The sequence below is a fragment of the Falco naumanni genome, chromosome 3 (genome assembly GCF_017639655.2).
Source record: "Falco naumanni isolate bFalNau1 chromosome 3, bFalNau1.pat, whole genome shotgun sequence".
Classification (NCBI taxonomy): Eukaryota; Metazoa; Chordata; class Aves; order Falconiformes; family Falconidae; genus Falco; species Falco naumanni.
This window is the reverse complement of record NC_054056.1, coordinates 24,918,756-24,943,314: the sequence shown is the minus strand read 5'-3', so window position 1 is coordinate 24,943,314 and position 24,559 is coordinate 24,918,756. Positions and strand designations below refer to the sequence as shown.

General features: G+C 47.5%; 1 protein-coding gene across 1 annotated transcript in view; it reads right to left on the bottom strand.

Moving 5' to 3' along the window:
• Window positions 1-22,238, bottom strand: part of GFOD1 (glucose-fructose oxidoreductase domain containing 1) — a 75,140-nt gene extending 52,902 nt beyond the window's left edge. The window contains exon 1 of the mRNA XM_040586609.1: window positions 21,608-22,238. Coding sequence (XP_040442543.1) covers window positions 21,608-21,860 — 253 coding nt within the window. The 5' untranslated portion in view covers window positions 21,861-22,238. The remainder of the gene's footprint in view (window positions 1-21,607) is intronic.
• Between the last annotated feature and the right edge of the window lie 2,321 nt (window positions 22,239-24,559).

The following is a 24,559-nucleotide window of genomic DNA, read 5'->3' as shown; positions in this document are numbered from 1 at the left end:
ATAGGTGCCAAATGCATTAAGCTGACATATTTACAAAGACTGTGAATTATACATGAGTTTCTGTATGAACCAGACAGGTTTAATGTGCCACACATTCTTCATGTACTACATTTGGGTCTCATAATACAACAACTGCATTTTACTGTTCTGAGTATTTCAGGCCAGTGAAAGCACAAGACAGACGTCCCCAGGGACTCGTATCCTGCTCCTGAACAGAACAGCAGCTACAATTTCTTCCACAGCATTCACACCAGTGCGTCTGACCCAGAAGGGGCCAAATACCCAAAGAACAGGGGTTTCAATGCCCACACTCGTGCAGCCCTCTGCTACGCTTCTGAGAAGAAGGCAGTTGCCAGCTGAGGTCACAGACACGGGATGGGTAACCTAACTTTGTTAAATTACGAGATTGGTCTTCCACAGCCCCTTACAGAGACAGAAGAGACTGTCCCACAAAGCTCAGCAAAGCATCTGAGGGGGTCTCTTCCAACAGAACCTTTCCCACCATGGGGTAGTGCCTCAGCTATAACCTTGCATAAATTTTGTGTTGATACAACCTGGATAGCACACCCATGCATCCCCAGGATCTAGCATCCCCATCCATTCTAGCTAATTACTTGACAGCCTCCACATGTTCACTGACAAACCTCTCTATTCAAAAGGCCGTGTTCACCCTGGGTTTCCTGACCTAGCAAAATCCTTGAGTTTAATGCAGCACTTACACACCCTCTCAGTGCATCTAATATTTAAGTACGCTTTCCAAAAGGCCACTCTTCCCCCCATGAGGCTGTTCTGCCTTGATGCTACGAAATTTCAGCTTCAGCTCAGGATACAGAACAACCATTCCTGTAAAGCACATGCTAGTTTTTGACTGGCTGCATCAGATCATCACCCTTTCCCGCCAGCTCTCGAATACTGCTAGAACATCACCCACTTGAATGGCAAGAGCTGCTGGCGGGCTTGCCATGAATAAACCGAGCTGCTCACTGAAGAACTGAAAGAAAAAAAGGAAAAAAAAAATTCACAGCTACTGTCTACCTATCTGATACACCTGTGATCAACGGGCATGCCAGATCCAGCAGCAGCATCCAGACTGCCTTCATATAGTACAGTCTGAAACCACATCCCATCCTGCAGACCGCTTGTAGCAGTACGAAGGGAAAACACAACCCCATAGTAACACCCTTCGCAACACCTTGGACCTTTCAATAGGTGTGAGAAAACACATTGCAATTTTCTTGTGCCTGCTTCTCTCTGATCCATCCAGCTCTACAACAGTGATCACTGACATATTCAGCATTGTCTCTGCAGGCTTTAAATGGCATAAAACCTTTGATGGGTCATCTGACCACACATCAGAAGATGGACTGCAACCACAGCATCATGAAAGCAGCTTTTCTGCTTTTTATTACACCATTTGGATACGACTTAAATTGGAAACCAATATGGGGGATTATCTAACTCCAAGCTTTTCTGTCCTGATGGTCTAACCCTCCAACCCATTCCAACGACTTCTGAATGCAGTTCAAAAGTTATCTCAGTTTACTAATGACTCGCGTAATCTCATCAATCACACTGAAAAACAGGTATGACACACCAATGCAGAAATCTATATTAGAGATAGATGTGGATCCAAAAAACAGGACATAAAGGATTTAAAGGAACTCTTTAAGGTATTAAAAGCTGGAGTTCCATGGAAATAACGTGATTGAATTAAGAAAGGACAACATAGTCTGCCTACAAAGCTACCTCTTCCAGCAGAGAGATCAGTGTGAACTACAGCCTTCTGAGGAAAGTGGTGGAATCCCCACCAGGGAAAATATTTAGCATTAAATACAATCACAAAAATACGCTGCAAGGAAAACTCTGCTCTGTGCAGGAGACTGCCAAGGTGATCTCAACAGCTTTGTTTATCTCAAATGGCTATGAATGTTTAAGACAATAAGAGAGTTTGTGTCAGAGACAAACCCAAACCTGAAGAGTCGCTTTCATGATGAATCCGCAGCACCTAATACCAAAGATATAACATGACCAGTTCTTCCAGTAAGCTATGATTATGCCAGCTCTCTCTCTGAACACTTATTTCTTCATAATGAACCGTGACTATTACAAGAAAGGGCAGTCTTGGGACTAAGAACATTACTGCACATCTGTGCCAGCTAAAATATCCACTGCTACACACATAACACTAAATAAAACTTGATAGAATACATTAAAGCGACAACATTAATCTGTTCTGCCCGATCATGGTATTTTTAGTAGGGTTCGTTCATGGTACACTAATATTACAACTGTTGTGGTCTCAGCACTTCGATGGTAAAGCAAGCAGTGAAGAATGGGAAAGGAAGCAAATGTCATTCTAGCATTGTTGTTGGATTAAAATCAGAGGAAGGCAGCTACCAGGGAAGCAGAAGTGGAGCTTGCAGGAATGATAAAAGCAGCGTGAGGGAAAGGGCAATGGTCAGCAACCAGTATCAACTGCTCCAAGCCCACATTTCTGCAACTGAACTCCCTTGTGACAAGATGCTTCAAGAAGAAACCACACAACACACAGTTCTCCCACAAACACATCCCACACGAATGTCACAGCCATGGGTACAAACAAGGACAGACCTCTGCTCTCAGGTCAGGTTACGGTCAGCTGAGCCAACACATCTCACACCAGATCCAGCGTCATAAGCCTGTTACTGGATTTGCTGAATTCCTGCTGGGTGAGGTATGCTTTCTACAAGGTTATGATTCAGAAATACACCGAAAGAGGCCACAATCAACAGCTTCTAATGAAAATTGCTGTTACTTTTGCTTTCTGCAAGTGAGATAACAGGAGGTACAAGGATGAGCTGTGTTTGAGCCTGCGGGTTTACCACACAGGTACTCTTATGCCTAGGCGGTCCTTCCCTTTTGCAGTGCTTTAGTGTGCCTCAGACTTTTGATCCCCGTTGACTACTGTCTGACAAACATAGCCTTAACAAGTCAAAAGCCAGTTCATAGGGGCTTCCCCATAACGGCTAAGTCACAGTGCAAATCAGCCTAATTGCATCAGCAGCCTTGCCTGCTCTCCACTCTGCAATGAGTGGACCCTTCCCAGAGGGCCAGTCAACCAGGTGAAGCAAGCAAGCACATTTCTGCATGTCCCAGTCCACCGGAGGAGGGCAATCGCTCAGCTAGCTCATGAATAATGCACCGTCATGTTTATGCAGCTCCAGGGACCCACTTCAAATCCGCTTGCGGTCTCTGAAATTATTTTCAGTATACTTGGCCAGTCTCTGGTAGGCAAATCAAAAAGCTCCTTTTAAAATTCTCTCTGCTTTACTTGAGGCTTTCACTCCTCTCTGCTATACATAATCCAGAAGAAAGGAGACATGATTTTCTGGTCACTCCAGTTTCACGCTGGTACTGCTTGACTGACTTCAGTAGATTTACTCCTCATGTATACTGCTGTGACACAGTGAGGTTCAAAGATGGCTTAACAGCATACAGGGATGTACCAGCAATTCAGAAATGAGTCAGGAGGAGATCAAGCTGCATGCAGCATCATCAATGTCTTCTAAGCAGACTGTTAAACACGAAATATAACCATAAGGGCTAAAAGAGTCTTTTCTTCCATGTTGTAGAGGTGGGATCTGAAACAATGAACAAGCAGCACAAGAGGGAGAGGATGAACTCATAGGGGGTGAAGTTACAAAATATTCCTCCACCCTGCAAAGAAATCTTTTTTAATGCTGGCTCTCAGCCCAGAGGTTTGACCCCAGGGGATATGATGTCAGTATGCCAAGGCAATAGCTTCTGCAAACCTTGTAATGTAATGTCAACTCCTCCTTGTAAATCTTGTCTAATCCAAAATATTTCACATGAGAAAAACTTGTGTAAAAAGAAGCCAGGAGAAGAAAAACATAGCTCAACTATACAAAGTCATGCAAACTCTAGAAATAGCCATGTTAGGAAAAAGCTAAGCTGTACATTGGGCCAAGTCAAGCAAGCCACGGTGACAGCTCCCTTTGCTCTCTGCTTCAAGCCCAGCTTGAACTCAAGTTCAGAAGCGTGCCAGTGTGGGCTGTGTGATGGGTGAGAGATGGGCCACAACTAGCTAGAATGTAGAAGACAGCCCCTCTTCCCCCCACCCCCCTGCCCCAGAAAAGCTTGGTGTCCTTGGACTAAAAGTTGTCGAGAATGTTTTGCTTATATCATGGTCCTGCCCTTTTGTCATTTGCAACCATATAAACATTAAGTTAAGCCTGAAATACTAAATTACTGTATTTTTCCCCCTTGCAGATTGATTCCCTACACTTAAAGTACATATCTGCAGACTCTGTTATCTCACAAACCTCAGGTTGATTAACACTGCTGTACTGTACATTTAACCCTTCTTAAGGCGAAGCATCACTGACATCCTCACAGCTGCGTTTCTGTTGCTATTCTTTGGTTGAAGCCATACCCTTTAATTCACAAAGCAGAAATACTGCCCTGGGAAAAGAGAAAGCCGAGGATTTCTGTCATGCACTCCCACTCTGGAGACTTGACAATCAACAAGAACTTCAACAAGGATTCATTAGTACCTAAACATCCTTCTTCCTCCCCTCTCCTCCCCCTTCAGACACGAGCCCTGCTCATGTAGCCAAGAAATAATCTTAAGCCTTGTCTGACCCAGAAGAAAAAACACTGAGGAGATAAAAGCACCACTTAGTTTGCTCTCCCTCTCCACCTGTGCCTGGCAGAGCCACAGATCACTCTGAAGACTCCCACAAGCAATTTGTTGCCTACAAGCCACTGGCCGGAGACTCCTGTGCCTGCCAGGAGTATACTCCGGTACCGCACACACCAGGGAAGTTCAGCCTGTCTCAACGATGAGGAAGGCGACTGGAATGCTGTTAAATGCCCCAGTGGTAAAAAGATGCTGTCAACCCCATTCAAGCATGACATCAAGTAAGTTTGAGCCCACCTAACCATAATACTTGCTTCACAACAAAACACACTGCAGGCAAACCCCTGCCAAACCAGAGAGCATCGCAATGCAGGTCAGGCTAACACATATGCATCTCTACAAGCCCTCGCTAACAGAAGCTGGGTGGTATCAGCAAAAGCAGGCAAACAGCAGAGTTACAACGCAGCTGAGTGTAGCAATGAAAAGCAAGCCTAGAAGGAGCTCCGGCCAGGGCTGTTCCCTTCCCAGAACATGGGAGGAAAGCTTTGCCCTTGAGGCCTTCCTCTCAAAAAATAAACGAACAAAAAAAACCCCAAACAAAGTACAAATTTAAAAAAAAAAACTTTTACCCATTTTCTACATATAGGTTGAATTCGGGCTCAGTGATACTGGCTGGCTGCCCACAGTGCCTGCCTGGGAAGAAGACAGCGCACATACCTGAAAGTACACGAGACCATGCCACGCACGGATACATCACAGGTCACTTCAAACAGACCTTACTGTGTCTGGCAAAAACTTCTGAAGTTACTCAACAAGGTTCTTATCAAACGTCTCATAGCTTGTTGATGCTGAAACAGCTATTCATCACCTCTGTTTATTAAACAGAAAACTGTAACTGTGCTTAACTTCTCTTTGCCTTCCTGTTCTTCCAAAGGAAGGTTAACTTTCCATCCTTCACCGCCACAGTGATGCTCTCAGTAAACTGATGCATCTTCCAAGTGCCCCAACTATTTTCTGCCTGACCAGAATAGTGCTTGGTAACCCAGCATAGAGTCAGTGGTGCCAGACTGGTTGCCTCCTATCTCCACTCTTCATCTATGAAGTTCACCTCCACAGGGAGAGAGCCTTTACAGAGTCTTTCTCTGGGAAGGTCAAGCTAGCTTGAAGAAATGACAGCAAAGGGAACACACTTCTTTGTTTAACCTTTTCCATCACCAAAGTGTATGGCTAGCATTTTCCCTTCCAAGGAGAGTTCATTAATTCACTGTTGGAGATGTTACAGCCCCCCCGAAGTCAAGGACATCTTGCTCCCCCTGAACATCCCTCCTGGTTCACCCTCTCCCAGCACGATGCAACCCTTACCCCAGGTCCTGCCTCAGCCCTCCCCTCCCACCTGCTGCCAGGGCCCACCACCACCACAGCACATCCTGGGGGCAGCTGCTGCCCAGTCCTTCCACAGGAAAAAGCCCACAGCCTGGCAGCGCGGGGGAGATGATGAATGCAGCCCGTGGCTGGCAAAAGGGACAGTGGGCAGGGAGCTGGAGAGCCACAGCCACAACCACCCAGCTACACCCTCTTTCCCCTTCCGCTGTTTGCAAGCCCGACCACAGCAGCTCAGCCTGCTGCATTACACACTCGCTCCCTCCTCTGGCTCTCTCCCATGCCCTCCCCTGCCAGCCTTTATTCAGCTGGTTTCCTCTGGCCAAATTTATCAGCATCACGTGTGCTTTTCCACTTTCTGTATCCATTTTTCCCCGTTTCTAAGGAGGGAGGTGTCTCATGCTCAGGCCCCTGAGAGCAGCCCCTCCCCTCTTATCATTTCCCTGAAACACATCCTCCTCTTTCAGGCAAACGTTATCTGGCATTTTCAAGCCCGCGTTTTCAAAGACAAGAAATGCCACAGATCACTACGCCTTCCCAAGACGAGGGTTCACACAAAGCTGGGCACGGCTTGCCACACTGCTGTTACGTTTCCAGGACCCTGTAGCAAGTGTCTGGCTTCTGCCAGAGGGGGGGCACAGGGAAGACTTAGGGGCTTTCTACCCCTAATCCAGGACTTCAACCACTCAACAGCCCACGCTACTCTCCCCCCCACAAGTCTCCTCCTTTGGCACTGCTTCCAAATGAAGGTAACAAGCCAAACACAAGCCACCAAATGGAAGAAAATCAGCTGCGCAGAAAGCAATACAATATTCGCTGATCTGACTCAAGTTTGCTGCTGTGCAGGCAGCAGCATGGCACAGCCGTGGCCCCATTTCCATCACAAATGCCACACTCCTTATCCCACTCCCAGTATTTACAGCCTAACCATAAAACTGCTTTGAGATTAAACCTGGCAACAAGGTATCAGCCATAAACCTAATGCTATACTAAAAAAAAAAAAAAGTATTTGTTTAAAACGAAACTCTGTCTGCCCGCTTCTTTCGGTCTCACTTAAGTGCTGAGGCAATGCAAGCGAATGGCTTTGGCATACCATTTCTTGTAATGCTGCATTCAGTTGAAGACCAGTTTCTCTGGGATTTTTGGACAAAACAGTAACTGTTAGACAGAAAGCAACTTCAGGTGAGTTTCTTCCAGTAGCAAATGGGAAGACTTTCAAGTCTTCAGGTTTCAGGCATGTGGAAATTCATTTAGGGTCATGCCTGGGAGCCCTGACACACTCCTAATACTGATCAAACCCTCGTGAGACAAAACTGGAAGATTTTGAATGACCAAGAATTTCAGAGACAGGGAGTTCTTCAGGGCTGTGGATCTTTTAGCACTTGGCCTTGAAAACAAACCTGCTTGAGCGTTCCCAGGTGCCTCCCATCAAGTAAGTAATTTCTGAACTCGATGGCTAACGCACCGTCTATAGGACATAGGACAACTGCATTTATTCCACTGCTTTTCACCCAGAGAGAGAGAGACATGAGCTGCCTAGGGGTCCTGCCCTGTCCACATATCCTCCTTCCCACACTTAGCCTGAAACACCCACTGCCACACCGAGGCACTCCACAAGGACAACCGCAGAACATGCCAGAGGTGAGGGGTGGCAAGACTTGACAACACATCCTACCTCCCTCCTCTCCTAATCCAAATGGTGTCTCACTTTCCAGAAGATCCCTGCAACCTAGCACTGCCTCCCATCACTCACCACGGTTGATGTGCTTCAAATCAATGGGCTCCGATATCTGCAGCTATCAACGGCATTGGGAGTCTTCCTGTCACTGTAAAACTGCTCACAGGAGATGGGAAAAAGCACAGGAGAAAAGGATTTTTCACAGCTGTGTTAAGGGCTGGAGGACCTGTGAAACCAGGAACCAGAGACACATAGATTCCTGTCCCCTGCTGCCCAATGTCTTTCAGCTGGCCGACCCCTGTGTAATTTAATCCCAAAGAGGAATAAAGATGACTGACAGCATCCATATTTTTGTGGGAAAGAGTCTGACTCGCGTGAGCACACAGGAAGATACCAGCATGAACAGAAAAGATTTAATTCTTCTAGGAAATCTAGAGGTAAATCTCAGATTACTCCACACAGGTCTTTTGTCTGGCTGGCACATCTGAAAAGCAACAGGCCAGCTGAAAGTAGTTTAATCCTACCAAAATGAACATTTTACTATAAATACCTTGTTTTATCTTAGGGGCCCAAATTTCCACTGTCATGTATCCCACGAAGCAGTTTAGAGTTGCTTGCACATTCAAAAGGAGAAACAAGACCCCAGGCAGCCAATGCATGGCGTTTTGAATGCATTATTCTCCAGTTCCTTTAAATAAAGCACGTTAAGGCATATTGTTCCCCACATCATGCGTGGTATTTTCATTAATGTCCTAACTACTGTCCACATCAATCCATCTCTCATAATCTTGTAATTACAGGTTTAGAGACTACGCCATCACAGCCGCATTGAATCAGAAGAGAAGCTGGAGGTACACAATTCTCCAACCAGACCTACAGAGTCTATCTTAGTCCGAAGCTAATTTTCTGCCTCCTCTTTCTCTGTGGCCATATTTATGTATCTATTTTCCCCAAGAAACTACACCCACTGTTTGCTGCAAGCAAACTGAAATAGCACAACTACCCACACTTTTAATTTCCTTAATTTGAGTTTCAGGCCCTAACAGGCTTTACAGTGCCAGGTGAGCCCAGGAATAAAAGGATAGAGAGAAAAAGATGGAAAGGAGAGACTGAAAAGGTAATCTTATTACTAGAGTCACGTATTCCATGAACAGTATCAATTGCAAATTCACCTATTTTTATGTAATAGCAGGACTTGAATATAAAGCTCTGTTTTTCCTGCATTAACAGCTGTAGCAAATTCACAAGCCTATCGCCCCAGCACAAGCCCATCCAAAGTTTGTTTTAGAGATGTTTTGATACACAGGCAAAGAATATCTACATATATTTACCATCACAAGAATATAATCCGTACGATCTGCTCGGTACCTACACGCAGAGTTCCCAGCTGTAAGCGCCACATAATCCACACGGAATTCAGGCTAGTGTACTTAGACCAGACAGACAGTTGTAAAAACCTGCAAGTATCCGTCATCCTTGCCTGGTCCAGAGCTGCGGTGCAAACATCTGACACTTGTGACCCCAAAACTTTACCAGCACGGGCACTATCTGCCAGGAGGACTCTGAAAAAACACAGTCCTCGGAAATACTGAGGGCAAAGCCATGTCCTGTCAGTGCTTTTAGGAGTAAAAAAACCAGTAAGCTTCTATGCTATGAAGTTAACCTTACAGCAGAGGCATCTCCTGTACAGTTAATTCTTTGATGTGTCCTTTTTAGTGAAAAAAGATGTGAGAGTAATTCCTCATGGAAGTAAGCAAAAGCCTTCAAATCCACTCCTTGTTCATTACACTGAAGAGCTCACAAGGCCAGTTAATATCCCACCTGTGACATTACACTTAAGACTCTTCAAGGGATTTAATGATTTCCCAAAATCTGATTCAGCAGTTGGAGCATCACCTTAAAATTTTCTTTTCAGCACCAAGCAAAGGAAATGTTTTCAAATACCCTGCCTATTTACCAACTTGGTGAAACTCACTAAAACACAGATGTAGCCAGAAAGGGAAAGACATCGCACACGGCCCCGGTGCAACTCTATCTAGCACAAATTCCCTGCAAATAAGGTAACACTGAGCCAGTACATGACAACTGCAGCAACTACCAGCACCCTACTTGCTTTCAACCAGTGCTCTCCGATGATTCTGCCTGCCTGATGCAAGAGGCCCTAGACAAGCACTCTAAAAGGCTGAAAAAAACCACCCAGACCTGAAATCAAGTATCTTTTTACATTTGAGCACCTCCTAATAGCAGCTGCAAATCTGAACTTGCTCACATCAGCTTAAGCTGATGCTCAAGGTTGTATTTGCAACCAAGGCTACATAAGTGTATGCTATTGTCTGCCTTCCAAAAAGGCAGTTGCTTCAGTCAGCCCAGAAAGGCCCTGCTCATTTGCTGAAGAAAGGGGGTTCCCAGTGTGCAGAGGGCCATAACACATAAAGAGAAACTCCATAACTCATTAAAAATAAATACACAAGTCTCCCAGCTGCTGAGCCATCACTGCTCACAGCAAGCTGGCTTAAAAAGATATTTTTTTTAGCATATGTTAAATAAAGCTCCAACACTAGAAAGATGATTACTGGCATTAATAACGCACAAAGTATTCGGTGCCCAATACAATCCTCAAATGACACAGCCATGGATGACTCAATCCCAGCCATCCATCTTCCCCAAAGGAAGTCTCTCCAACCGTCCTTGCAATTCCTTCTTCACAAGCTGCCCCACAGACATTAAAAAGCAACACCAAAAAGAGGAGCTCGGAGATTATTTTCAACTGGGCACTGGGTTTCCCTGCAGCATCCCCACTCCTCTCCTCCCACTCTAGTTTTTAGACCACCTGCACAACCATCCAGGGAAAAGCGTGACCGAGACTGGCCCTCTTCCAGCAGCTCAGATGTGTTTGGCATCATCATCATCCCCTTCACCAGCATTTGGCTGTGGCAGGTCCTGCAGTGAAAGGGATGGGCAGACATCAGAGGACCCAGCCTCTGTCCCTGCCACCAGTTCCCCAAGTCTCTTCAGACTTCAGGAAGCCTCTTAACCACCCCTGTGCTCCCACATACCCAGTCTGTAGTTTTAGGAATCCTGAAAGATGAAACCAGCTTGAGGAAGGCAGGTAAGTACAACCCAATTAAAATACACAATCTAAGTTACGGAGAATGAAAGCTCAGGACAGAAACCCTCCAGCTTATTCTCAATCATGCCACTCTTGCTTAGAGCAGAGATGAGTCTCATCAAACACATGCCACGAATATAATGCAACAACTTGGTCGCCACCTGACATGTAAGGGGTCAGGTGTCTCTGCCCACAGATGGCAGCAGGCATGATCTCAGCAGCTGCCGAAACATCTGTGCACATCAGGCCTGATGAAGGATCACTTTTGCCTACATGAACAAATGTGCAATTTCAAACTACGACAAACACATTACCAACACAATTAAATTTATATGAAGAGCTGCAAGACAATCAAAGGCATACATAAGTCTGCTAGCTAGCACTGAGTCTCACAAGCAAACGGATCAGCATATATGAGATAGTGAGATGGTTTGTGAACCTAAGACCTTGCTTATTTTAGGCATATGACACATCAAAGCACTTTTTCCTAATGGTTAGATGGTGGAGTCCAGTACAAATTACAGCCAGCATTACACTTCAGGTAAATGGTTCTCTCTAGCTATGCCACTAGTCATAAACCATGTCCAAATGTACTTTGGATAGTTTAGCAAAGACATCACCCCTGCAAAACGAGCATCTCGTGACACAGATTTTTAAGCAGAACTCTTCACAACATGAATACGAGTCCTGCCTGTTAACCAAGGATACAAAATTTGGGACACCTCCTGATGTATTTGTTTAATAACACATCCACAAACTAGTCTCAGGGAGTGCTGCTCAGCACCCTGCCTGAGAAACAAGTCTTTATCAGAGCATCTCATACTGTTTAACCACGAAGCATCTTTCACAATGCTAAACTGTCAAGTTCCTTCAAGTCAAGCAGCAAGGCACAAAAGAGTTCTTCAAGCTCTGTCACGCTTATTTAGTGTTAGCCATAGCCTACGAAAGTCTGTAATTTCTAAGCACCTCTGCTCCAAATATTTTCCATTTTATTTTTCATTCCTGCAGACATGCCGCTGTAACATCTTATAGAAGCACAACCACATCGAGCTGTGAAATCGCACAGATCTAGCTACGTCTTTGGATTTTTTTGATGAACTGGTACAAAAGCAGTTTGCGAGCAATTTCCTACTCAAGTGAATTATTGCACCTGACAAATATTCCCTGAAAGGAATCAGGGATTTTGTCTTCAAGGAGACTACTTAATAAGCAAAGGTTTGCAGAACCATGTCCCAGGACTCCCACCAATCATTTCTTAAATTGACAGAAGTGCCTTTGCCGAGAGGACACAGATCTGCAAGGCCAGGCTCCTCTCCCTGCGGCATGGTTAGTTTTTCTTTCAGGCCACAATGTGTTTTCAGTAACATCATCACAAATTTCAACTATTTCCCTTGATCCAGCAAAGCTTCACTTGCATTTACAGCAGAGCAAGCAGGATCAGAATCTGAGCTTTTACACACATCTTTCAGGCACATTTCTGGAATTTATTTTAATGTGCACAAGCTTGACCGCAACTGTTTCAGATGTTCTCAGAGTTATTCTCTCTCCCCGTTCCTATCCCCCCACGAAACAGCCACAGTTGCATTGTCTTTTATGGGCTGAGGAAGTGAAGGAAGGGGAGGGACTTCCAGGAATTTTTAATTATGTATTTTTCACCTTAATGTTGTTTTTTCAAACTTTTATACGTATATGGAACTGTATCTAATGCATATGTATAGACACAAAGAGAAAGAGTTCCAAGTGCTCAGTCCGGCCTTCAGTTTCACATTTTTAAGCAACATCACTCCAGCACAGCAAGGATAACTACTATTTTATCTTGCTTGACTCTATTTGGATTTTGAAAAGCTCTCTATGTTAAGGCTTCTCATTAGCCATGTGAAGCCCAATACCCTAGAGACAGTATTTAATTCAACCACGACCTCCCTTCTGGGTATTTCCTGGCAAAAAATGGCCAGATGGAAGAGCTGAAGGCTGCCAAACATTCACTGCAAGGAAGTGCCAAAACAAGGGTCTTTATTGCTGATAAAAGCCATGGTAATGTCAGAATGCAAAACAAAGTTGCTACCTTTTTTTCACCTCCATCTGCTTCACTAAAGCTGTGATTGCTGCTGCGATGGAATTGAAGGCACTGGTTTTCACCCCGAGATTAAACTCTAGCACAGCAGCAAATGACAAAAGCAATTTTACTCCCTGTGTTAAATCATTATGTTTATTCTTATATTACTAGCAACCAAGTTCCTCACAGTGTTCTCATTTTCTGTTCTCTTTACCACACTCATATGTAGGAGTTTAGACGTGATAAATAGTAACTTCCGTCATTAGCCCTGGCTGGGCTGAAAGGATGCTATTCTCTCTTTCCAAAGGAGAGGAGGAGCTAAACTCTCATTCTCCACAATTCCTGTTACCCTGTGGGTCAGACCTGTGTATTAAGAAGATCTGGCGTTTATGCCACCCTGGACGCCAGTTCCACCATCCAGAAAGTGCAGCTATAAGAGGCATCCGTGGTGCTCAAGGGTAATTACACTCAGGCTTGCCAGGTGCACTAGTCTTGTCTGACACTGGCGGTCAGTGCCGCCTGTGTGATGCAGCAAGGCCTAGCCTCCTCTGCTCTTCACCACCACATTTTTTAGCATAGCCAGTTCCTGAACAAGCACAGAAAAACTCTTTAGACCTTTTAGGGACTTTTGCTCAAAGGCCTCCAAACTCACAATGACCCAAAAGCCAAGCGGGATTCCTCCCAGTGCCCACAACAATAAACAACTTCAACACATCAACCACCTTTATGAAGAGTACAGTACCAATATACCTAGAGGTAGTAAAACAGATACATTTATACCAGCTGGATGCTTTAAATATATATGCAACAGAATTTATGCCTGCACAGGAGCCAGAATGACCTGTACCAAATAAAGATGCCATTATGCCAGCAGAACAGCATTCACACCAGGAGTCACACCAGCTGCACTTCTAATGGCCACACAGTAATTATTACATTAAAGAAATCATACCCCTTGCAGTCATAATTATACTGGTACAAAAATCTATGTGCAGACCAGGCCTTAAATCAATTTAGGGAACCTACACAAGGGATTGTTCCTGTTTAATTACACAGCCATTTAAATCAATTTGTTTAAATCAAGACTTCGGACCTGGGATCATTTTTTTGTAAGGAGTGTGGTTTTGTTACCTGCATGCATGCTAACCTTGTAAATTAAGTCCCTGGCTTTGACAGCTGACTCTTACGATCTAAGAGGTTTTTATATGAATAACAAACAAAAAGCAGTAGGGTGAACTATTCTGCTTTGGTGGTTTGAGGAAACCAGAACAATTCATAGCAATTCCGGACAATGTTGTAGCAAACAGATATTAATAGGGAAAGGTGGTGTTGCATTGCAGCAGCCTGTGAAAAACACCAAATCTTGGCCATCCCAGAAATTTAACTCTATTTTCATCCTTGGTGCTTTGTCACCACTATCCTAAAGGGCCAGAACCTACTGCACAAAGAGAAGGACAGTAAGTTGAAATATGCTTTGACACAGTTTACATTGTTCCCAAACAAAAGCTGAGAGAATAAGGTATTTGGCATCTGGCAGAGTGTTTACCCTGCCTCCTCCATCAGGGGCTGTACTCTACTATCTACGTCTGGAGTCATACAGTAAATCTCTCCATCATCTAGTGTCAATCTTGGGCACAAGAGGGTTTTAACAAAAAAAGAGAGAGAAAGAAGAGAGGCAACAGTGGAAAGCCTGAAAGTCTAATGATTTTATTTGCCCAGCATACTTTCCTTTCTCTGCATTTATCCACACATTCTTAATTCCCCTATTATTTAGTATTCTTCCAAAACCTGAAACAACGGAAGTAGGATGCAAGTCCTTCCTTTACCTACACCACTGAGCCCTCAGCAGCACAAGTCCCCAGAAACGAGTAACAAGACAAAGTCACAGAGAGAAGGTCTGTTGAAGAGGCATCAGACAGCTCTGTACCACCTCAGCAGGTGTCACAGTGGCTGCTGTCAGAATAAAGGCACAAGGCTATGCAATAAAGTAAGAAGAATAAAAGATCTGGTTTCTGCTGTTCCCATGTTATAGGAATTCAATAATTTACTCCAGAAGCTAAATAATTACTATACTTAGCCTGGGCAGAGCTCTAACTGTATAAACACACCTTTTATCAGGACCTTCTCTCATCTTCTCATACCAGAAAGCTACACTACACATTTTCTGCTGGTGAAACAGCATCCACAGCACAGTTGTGCCTTTTTAACAAAAAAAAAAAAAAAAAAAAGAGGTTGCACAAGACACTGTCTGCATGATATCCACTCTACCAACAGTGCTGGCAAAAGAAATACAAAAGATGATCCTCACTAACACAGCCACAGGGCTAGACACGCATGCACAAAGCCACGCTTAAGAGAGCTCCTTACCTCTTTCAGTCATTTTCAACACCCAATCAACCCATTGCTAACGCTAGTGTAGCGCTGCTAACGCTGACAGGGATGCCCTGGGAGGGCCTGTGCTAGAATAGCACCAGAGCGCACTAGTCTTTGAACAGCTGAGTTTCCAGTACCACAAATGGTAGGAAAAATAGCTGTATTTACCACCATTGCTAACACCAAAGACAAGACCAGAATAGTGCAAGAAGAAAAGCGTTCAACGTGCAGTGAAACAGAAAAAGGCTGTAAGGACTTGCCCACATAATAATAAAAAAAAAAAATGTAGTGCACCCCTACTTTTATATTTAAAAGAAAGTCAGATTTCTAATCAACTTATCACCACCCCGACCACAGGCTCTGCCTACCAAAGCGTGACAGACCAAACATCGGCGGCAGCAGAGGCTTGCACCGCTCTCGCTTCCTTCACTGATCCTATGCCAAAGGTCCAAGCTGCTGACAGCCGAGCAGACGGAAGGAGGGCATCCCTGCTCCAGCATCACATTTTGCCATTTAAATCACAGGGAGAAGTAGAGTGTCTGAGGGCTTGGGCACGCATTTGATTCAGCCAGTGCACCTACAGGGCACGGTAACCTCTGACAGGGGATGCAACTTCCTGAACCTGAGAGATGCTGCTTTCCACCCATCCCTACAGCCTCTGGTTGAGTGGGCACAAGGCTAGACCTGCAGCAGTCCTCAAGAGGTCCAGCCCATCCTGCTTCAGCTGCCCACACTGGTCCGGAGACAGCAACTCATCTCTGCAGCCTTTTGGGACCCCCCCAAGGCCAGGCATGCTGTTTTACAACCGTACAGATAAAACTGCAGCAATGCAAACTGACCCAACTGGATACAGGATCACAATGGTGGCCTTCACGCTAACATCCAATACTGTTTAACACAACCATTTCAATCGCAACTGGCTGTTCTGTAGTCTGGCGAATTTGAGTGCATCATCACGGCATGAGCTCAGTGCCCCAGTAACCCCAAGTCTGGTCCATACTGGACTTCCAGGCTAACTTACCACCGCAACCAACACTGAACTGGTGGTTACTTTCAGACAGAAGAGGGCAATTGGGAAAAATTAAAACACACCTTTGAAGGCCAGAAAGGAAACATGGGCAGAGGGGTGTCTGTTTTTCTAAAATTTATTTTTATTTGTTTGGGTTTTTAAACAGTGTCTGAACAGTGTTCTTTAACTATCTCGGAGGCCTAATCCCACAATATCTGTGGATGCTCCCACTGCAGGAGTTTTACAGTAATAATACCGGAATTAAAGGTCTGCAGTGGTGAGATAAAAAGGTTGACGGCAGAGCTAGGTGCCATTTTCTGTGGAACACCGTCATCTCTCCAGCAGGAAGAAGACTTGCAGCCAACTGCCAGCAGGCTCTTTGGACTGACCTTCTAATACATGCAAAAAAAGGCACCATAGCCTTTGCTAGCTGTGCTGATTAAAGATAGACAGCACTTCATCTGACTTTTTTTGCAATACGATGACCATAATTCACATTTAATATGCTGCAAAGTCATCCGCCTTCCAAGCACAGGAGCGTGTTCTGCTGAAAGTCACTGCTGTTAGGTCGAATTTAAATTCAGTATCGCAGGACAGATATTACATTGCTATTAATAATAAATAATCATGATAATGTTTCCCCCTTAATAGAACATCTCTTCCCAAAGGATCCCAACCAATTTACAAACCCTGGACAAAGCTCTATCCACCCCTACAACCCTGTAACCTCTGCCTGGCTTGCACGGATGCAAAGGAATGCAGAAATTAATTGGCAATTGCATCAGATCTGTGAATTACTTCACTGCAGCTGACATTCCTCCCACTTCAGAGAGGAAGATCCAGCAATAACATTGTCAGTGCTTTAACAAGGAATTCTCACAAACATATTCCGGAGAGCAGGCCTGTACTGCATGCCTGTGTGATGTCAGTGCTTCCTGGGAATGGGTGGGAAGGTAAGGATCTGAGCAGTATTATTTATGTTCCTCTCTAAATAAAGATGCTCCCTCATGACCATAATCAAGTATAGAAGAAGTACCAGCCAGCAAACAAATTTAAGTGCTCCTTAAGAGGAACAACTTCTGGAGGGCTGAGAAAGTCACTCTGTACAGTCTCCAGGCAGAAGAGACTTCCATCATGCACTACTACAATGTAAACATTTTAAAATTAATACCATGTAGACATGGCTGCAAACACATGTAGTGAATATTCAGCACACAGCCCAGTGTTCCTGTCCTTAAGCTAAGATGAAAGAGTAAGCAAAACTACTGTAAATAGAACGAAGTGTAGAATCTCCAGAGACATGCTTTAAAAACATCTGGTACTTGATTCTTCCCAAAAGCAAAACATTTGCTCCCCAGAAACACTTACGTGATCCTCAGGAATAAGTTCATTTTAGCCGAGTTGACTTGACTCAAGCACCAACAGGACCAGGCACGTAGGAACATCCGCGCCTTCAACTCTGAGATGAAATGTCATCAAGGACTTCTCAGCACTGCCTGCAGTAAGTCACTTCACCTGACGTGGCAGCTATTTAGTCACGCAAGGCAACCATTTCAGTCAGGATCTGAAGAATGTCATATTTAATTGAACAAGGGGGAGGGATTACACCGTGAGATGTCATGTGTTGACAGTTCTGAACTAGGTGGAGGGTCACATCATATTGTCTGTGCCAGCCACCCTTTTGATGCTGAGCACAAATAGGCACTCTGGTGACATATTTTGTCCCTGCGTGCAAACGCATCTCCCATGCCTGATCAGGCTCGGGACACAACTGTATAGCCAAGACATGTGGGCAGGGGGAAAAGCAGACCACTTCCTGCAAACACGCTACACTTTTCAGCTCCATGAGAAGGTAAAACGCCCTTACTCAACACTAGGACTGTTTCCTACACTTACCTAAACTTTCAGCCACTGATCTCTCTTGACCACCAAGCAACCAGGCAGTCGGGACTTTAGTTTTTACATTATGCTACAGGGAACAAGTACAAACAGCAATTAACAAGAGACATCCTAAGTGAGCTGGACAGACCCGAGGCAGGAAAGAGAAAGGGTCGATCAGCCCCATTTTGTAGAAGCGAGCAAGGAATTTGATCCTTTCGCAGACAAGTAAAAGAGGCCATCAGCGTATTTCACATACAACACCACAGGTTTCGTTCATGCTTTTTGTCATCACACAAGCCAGCCTGGTTTCCAGTTCTGTCTTGAGTGTTACAGACACTTGCCCAACATTGGTGTATCTCCTAAGAAAACTGCCATACAGAGTCAGACCCAGCTCAGAATCCTGTTCCTAAGGGACAAGGAGTAGAGGCTTAGAGGAAAAGCTAACAGGGCAAGTTTAAAGCTGTATTTCTCCCATTTTCTCCCCACAACAGCTTCCAGGAAGCCACAGTTTGGGGACTTCCTCAGCTGGGGCGTGTATTCACACATTTGTGTTTTAGTAGTGGTTGATGGGCCACCGTGCCAAAAACGTGTTTCAAGCAGCAACACATCTACGTGTCAGACCCAGCAGTGAAAACAAAGCAACTCAGTTTTTCCCCATTGCATGGTCAGAATTAAACACAGCTGCAGGGACACCTGTTTCAACCCACCTTCACCTCCAGAGCTCACACCAGAAACAGGCCAGAGTGGATTTGAACACGCTGCAAATTCACAGTGTATACACAGCTCTAGACAGGCGACAGAAACACCGCCAACTGCTTCCTCAGGCTTTTACTTTTTAATAATGAATCCTCCTCAAATGGAAACACAGCTTTGGGCAGGAAGTCCATTTAAAATAAAATACAGGTATGAAAGAAAAGTTGGTCCCTGTCTCCTCCCAGGCCAGATATGTCTCCTCTCGTATGGAAGCCAGACCTGGGTGTATTAATGGATAACTCATCTCTTTCTCAACCTTTTCTGCTGCAATGCAGGGCATAATGTTTAGACATCCTGAAGCCTTCATCTATGAGTAAAACCTCTAGTATCCCTGTCTATGTCCTATCATTAGCTGCTGCATAATATTTGTGTGAAATCTCCAGAGGTTAAAAATAAAAAAAAAAAAGTTGAAGACCCACATCCTTTCCTTACACTAAGAAATGTTTCTCCAGCTTCTGCTTTCCTCAATCTATACAACATTGCCTCTGCTCACCACAGGCTTTTAAACCCCTGCTTGATGAGTGCAATTGCATCTCTCCACTCAAAACAGAAAAGATCAGCGATTAAAGCAAAATAATCACTCCAGGGAACCACAGATCCCAAGCCATGAAGCATAAGCAGGACCAGGAGAAGGTGCTGCCAGCAACAAGGTATTCCTCTCAGCAGTTCAGGAACCACTGCCCTAGCTCCCTGTTTACAACTGTATGAACATGCAAGAAGTTTCACTGGTATAGACTCAATGCTTGAATTTAAAAAAAAAAAAAAAAACACACACAACAAAAAAACCCACACACAAAAATCCAAAAAACACCAGACAGTAAAAATTTAACCCTGAAATAACTAGGGGAAGAGTTATTTATAGTCCAAAAGATATTTCTGTCAATACTAATCTTGTAAGTAATATACAAATAAAAACTATCACATGTTGCACATTATCACCTTGTAACATGATTATTCAACTATTCCATGCATTTTCACGCATATTTTACTACCCCTGCAACACAGAAATAACAGCCATTGGGGAACAGAAGGACACCAAATTAACTAGAGGTAAAAGGGAACTGAGAATGGTACAATACTAATGAATAGGAAGAAAACACCTTTTCCCTCCCCCCCCCAGTCTGTTAGCAGATTGCAACAACAAGTTATCAGTAGCTTCTCTGCTACATCAATTGTCAGCATCATTCGTAAATCCAGCACATGTTCTGGAACAGATTTTTTGCTTCTTTAGCTGCAAATACTGAGAGGGTCAAAACATAACATTACTTTAAGCCCTCTGGACAAATCACACCAACTGTGTTTCTCATTATTTCAGAAATCTCGGTCTTGTACCAGATGCCTTGTGTCTGCCTGAAACCTCATGGGATTCTATCTCTGAAAGCATGGGCAAGCTTGGGGCACTTCCACAAGCAACACCTGCAGGAAAGAGTGTCACAGGAAAACTGCCACAATTGTCACCAAGCTCGTGCACGTCAAACAGGAAATCCTCATTACCTTGATGCTGTCTTTTATATGTTGGGGTTTTTTTGGGTTGGGGGTGGTGGTGGTGGTGGTGTTTCTACATTAGAAATCTATTCCCACAACATTCTGGCAAGCACGTCAGGCTTCTGGTGCAAGCGTTGGATCTTGAGGAAAAATTCAGAAGTGTATTAAAGACAAGCAAACGCTCTGACTCAAAGACAAGCGTTTCTAAGTATGGCAAGTAACGCCGAGCAAGGCTTCCAGACTAATGCCTACGCTGTACTTGAGGATTTTTAGATACTGCCTTAATTCCCTTAATTGCTTCATTTTAAAGGCTGAAAACACTAGCTGGCTGGGATATTAGCAGCGTTTGAATGGTAACTAATTCTAATGAGTACGCTAGTAGCAATGTAACACTAGGGCATGCCACACACGTTTCCGAGGCTGGAAGCGATAGCCATCAGCCTACATAGCCAAAGCAGCCGCCCCGGCTCGGCAACCTCAGCCCGCGCCGCACCAGCCATGACTCACGGCATCCTCCCCTCGCTGCTACCCCTGCCCACCTCTATTTGCAGGGACAAATTAACACTTCCTCACTCCGGAGGGCACTCCCACGAAAATCCACGTGAAAGCAGGATTTCAGGAGCCGGGATCACGAAGCTGGCGGAGCAAAGCCCCGACTTACGCTCCCAGAAGAGAAAGCCAGACGCGGCCCGTTTTCGCACGCCTGAAAGCGGAGCAGCTAGCCACGGTGCGTGCCGACTTTCCCGGTCCCTCCTTCCCTTTGTACGCGATCGTAACGAAGCTGCGGGTGTAAAAACGTTCCCTCCGCTGCCTCCGCTCCCAGCCCGGCCCCCCGGTTCGCAGCCGGCACCCCCAGCCCCCCCGAGGCCGGACCGATGCCCGGCTCCCCTGCCAGGCGTCTATGGAAACCGCCGGCAGGATGCCCGTTTTCTCCTTCCTACCGGGATTTTCACGTTCTTACCGATGCCACCTGCTCCCCCCCGCCCCGTGGGGCTGGGCGCCAGGCCCGGCCCTACCCAGGTTTAACCGCCGCACCCCGGGTGAGGGGCCGGGGGGTGTCACCGCCAGCCGCCGCGCCCCCCACCCCTCCCCCCCGCCGCCGCTCGGCCTGCTGCAGCGGGGAGAGCCGGCCCCGCTCCGGACAGCCGGGGGAGGCGGCGGGGGGGACAGAGGAAAACAAACACACAGCACCCCCGGGCGCCGGGGGGCCGCCGCGCCGCGCCGAGCCCGCGCCCCCCACTCACCCAGGGTCTTGACGGCGACCTGCCGGGTGAGCGGCGGCGGCAAGTTGACGCAGACCAAGTCGACGTCCTGGTGCAGCAGCACCTCGTCGATGCGGCTGGTGTAGAAGGGGACGCTCATCTCCTTGGCCAGCTCCTCCGCCTCCTCAGGCGTCCGGCCCCACAGCGCCTTCACGGCGAAGCCCTCCGCCTTCAGCAGCGGCACGATCACCCGCGCCGTCAGGCCGGTGCCGAACACCCCCACCCCGGGCAGCATGGCGGCGGCGGCGAGGGGCGAGGCGAGGCGAGGCGGGCGGCACGGCACGACGAGGCGCTCCCTCTTTTACCTCAGCGCCGGCCGGGGCGGAGGGAGGCGGCCGCCGGGCGGGCGGGAGAGGGAGGCAGCCCCCGCTGGCTGCTGCTACCGCCGCCACCGCCGCCGGGGCCGGGACCGGCCGCCCCCCGCCTCAGCAGCGCCGCGGCCGCCGGCTGCCCCGCCATGCCCGCACCATCACACACGCCTCCGAGCAGGCGCCGGCGCTGCCGCCCCTGGCGGACGCGGGGCGCGCAGGGACAACCGCGCTCCCCCGGCGGCGGCGGGGCGCTCAGCGCCGCTCCTCTGCCATCTTCGCCGCGGGCGCCCGCTCGCCACGGGGAGGGCGGGGCCTCGCTGTCACCTCCCGGGTGTTCCTGCACCGCCCGCCCCGCCCCCGCCGCGCCATTGGCCGCCGCCCGCCCCGGCACCGCCCAGTTACCGGCACCGCCGGGCGGCGGGGGGGCGCCCCCCGGGAGCCACCGCCCCGCCCGCCCTGCCGCGGCCGGCCGGCGCACCCGGGTTAGCGGCGGCCGGGCGGGCGGTTCCCTTCCCGCCGCAGCGCTCGCCCCGCCGGTGCGGACCGAGGGCCCGCGGGGGGGTCCGTCCGGTTCCAGGGCGGCTGCCGGGAGCGGGAGATCCCCCCACCGGCTCTTTCCCCCCCCCAGGAGCGCGATGAGGGGCCGTGGTTACGGGGCGTGGCGGGGGTCAGGCCGGTGAAGGCACGGGAGAGCGGGGGGCGGCGCGGGCTGGCGGTGTCCCTCGGCCCTCGGTGCCCCCCTGCGCCAGCGCGGGGCGGCGCGGCACCGCGGGGCTGGAAAAGACCTCGAGCATCACCGGGCGCAGCCGTTAACCGGCACGGCCGGGGCCGGCGCTGAACCTGTCCCGGAGCGCCGCGTCTGCGGGGCCTTTAACCACCTCCAGGGACAGCGACCCCACCGCCTCCCCGGGCTGCCTGCTCCAGGGCTCGACCACCCTTTCCGTGAAGACGTTTTTCCTCATCCCAAATCTAACACACCCCCCGGCACAACCTGAGGCCGTTTCCTCTTGTCCTGTCACTTACCTGGGAGAAGGGACCGACCCCCCCTGCCTACAGCCCCCTGCCAGGCAGCTGTAGAGAGCAATAACCCCCCCCCCCCCCCCCGAGTCTCCTCCGTCCTGAAGCCCGGGGGGAGCTGCCCCCCACCTCGGCACCCCCGACGGGCAGGGTCTGACACCCACCTTCCCCCACCGTGCCCACCCAGCTGGGATGCCCGCTGGGTCCCCATCACCCATCCCGTACCGGGCTGTGGGTCATTTGCCCCCCTTACAACCACCGCGTTACTGGGTCATCGCTCCACGCTGGAAGGACCCAGCGATGAAATCCTGGACTAGAGAGGAGCAAACCCTCCCACACCACTGCGGTGCCCTGTGCCACCTCCTGCTCATCCCCCCTTTGCCCCTGGCTGGGTTGAACGATGGGCCTCCAGAGCCATGGTCCCACCATCCCGGGGGCTGCCGGGGGGCCAGGAGCAGCCAAGGACCGCAGCCACCTTTGGCCCCACACAGATCTGTGAAAGATCCTTCTCACAGAGGCGAATCTCTGCCCCGGTTCTGCGCACGGATCAACTGGTCTGAAAGCAGAGTAGCTCTGGTGAGTGCCACTCTGGTGTCTATCTCACTCTTAAAAAAAAAATTACAAAACTTCCTTCTTCCAGTTAAAAAATAAGAATAAAGGTGTTGGTTTTCCACATATTGTCTTTTTGACCAGTTCGTAGAAGAAAGGAAGAGAAGGGTAAGGAAGGAAAGGGAGGAAGGAATGAGAAGAGAGGAAAGGGAAAAGGAAAGGGAAAGAAAAGACAAAAGGAATTAAAAACCTTTCCTCTGTTAGAGTCCTGGAAATGAGCCAGGGGCAATGTTGCAAACGTATTCCATCGGCATCCAAAAAATTAGCCTTGGAAGCTGGCGTTCTTCTCCCATACTCTGTAAAGAGGTGGAGTTCTTTTTCCTGCCACCATCTCACAGTGAACACATCTTTATTACAAAAAGCACTAGGCACTGGAAGGGTCACCGCAACCAAACACGCGGCGCTTTCCACACGCTGCCATGAAGGAGATGGATGCGCTTTGGCTTCTGACCACTGAAACACAACCCAGATGCGTTTGTCACCCAGCCGCGGGGGTATTGCCTTTCTTTAAAACACAAAGATTGCGTCGGGGCTCTCCATCAGACATTCAAACCTGGTTGTACGGGGTGTCCCCAGGATGAGCAATTTGGAATAGCTTGCTTATTTGCATGTCTGCAAGTAATAATAAACCCTGAGAAAGCAGCCAGGTTACAGGAACTGGGTAAATTCGTGAAGGTTGAAGAGAAATAGATGCTGTATGCCTATTTAGTCATTACCCAGCTTTTATTATTTTCAAGGCACAAGCCACTTCATAACTATCTATGTAAGGTCACTGTTTTGAGAAATTTTCGGTAAGGCATAGAAAATGGCAATTAAGGACTAGGGAATGAAATTATTACACTCTGCTAAGTCCATTGTTTTCCTAGAGAAAATTTCCCCTTGTTTTACTTTTTAATATTTTTCTTTCTCCCGTCAGATTAACATAGCTTTGCAGGGTTAAGCTGAGCGAATGGCACCTGGCTCCCAGCACTCCAGTAGCCAGGTCAACCTCTGAACA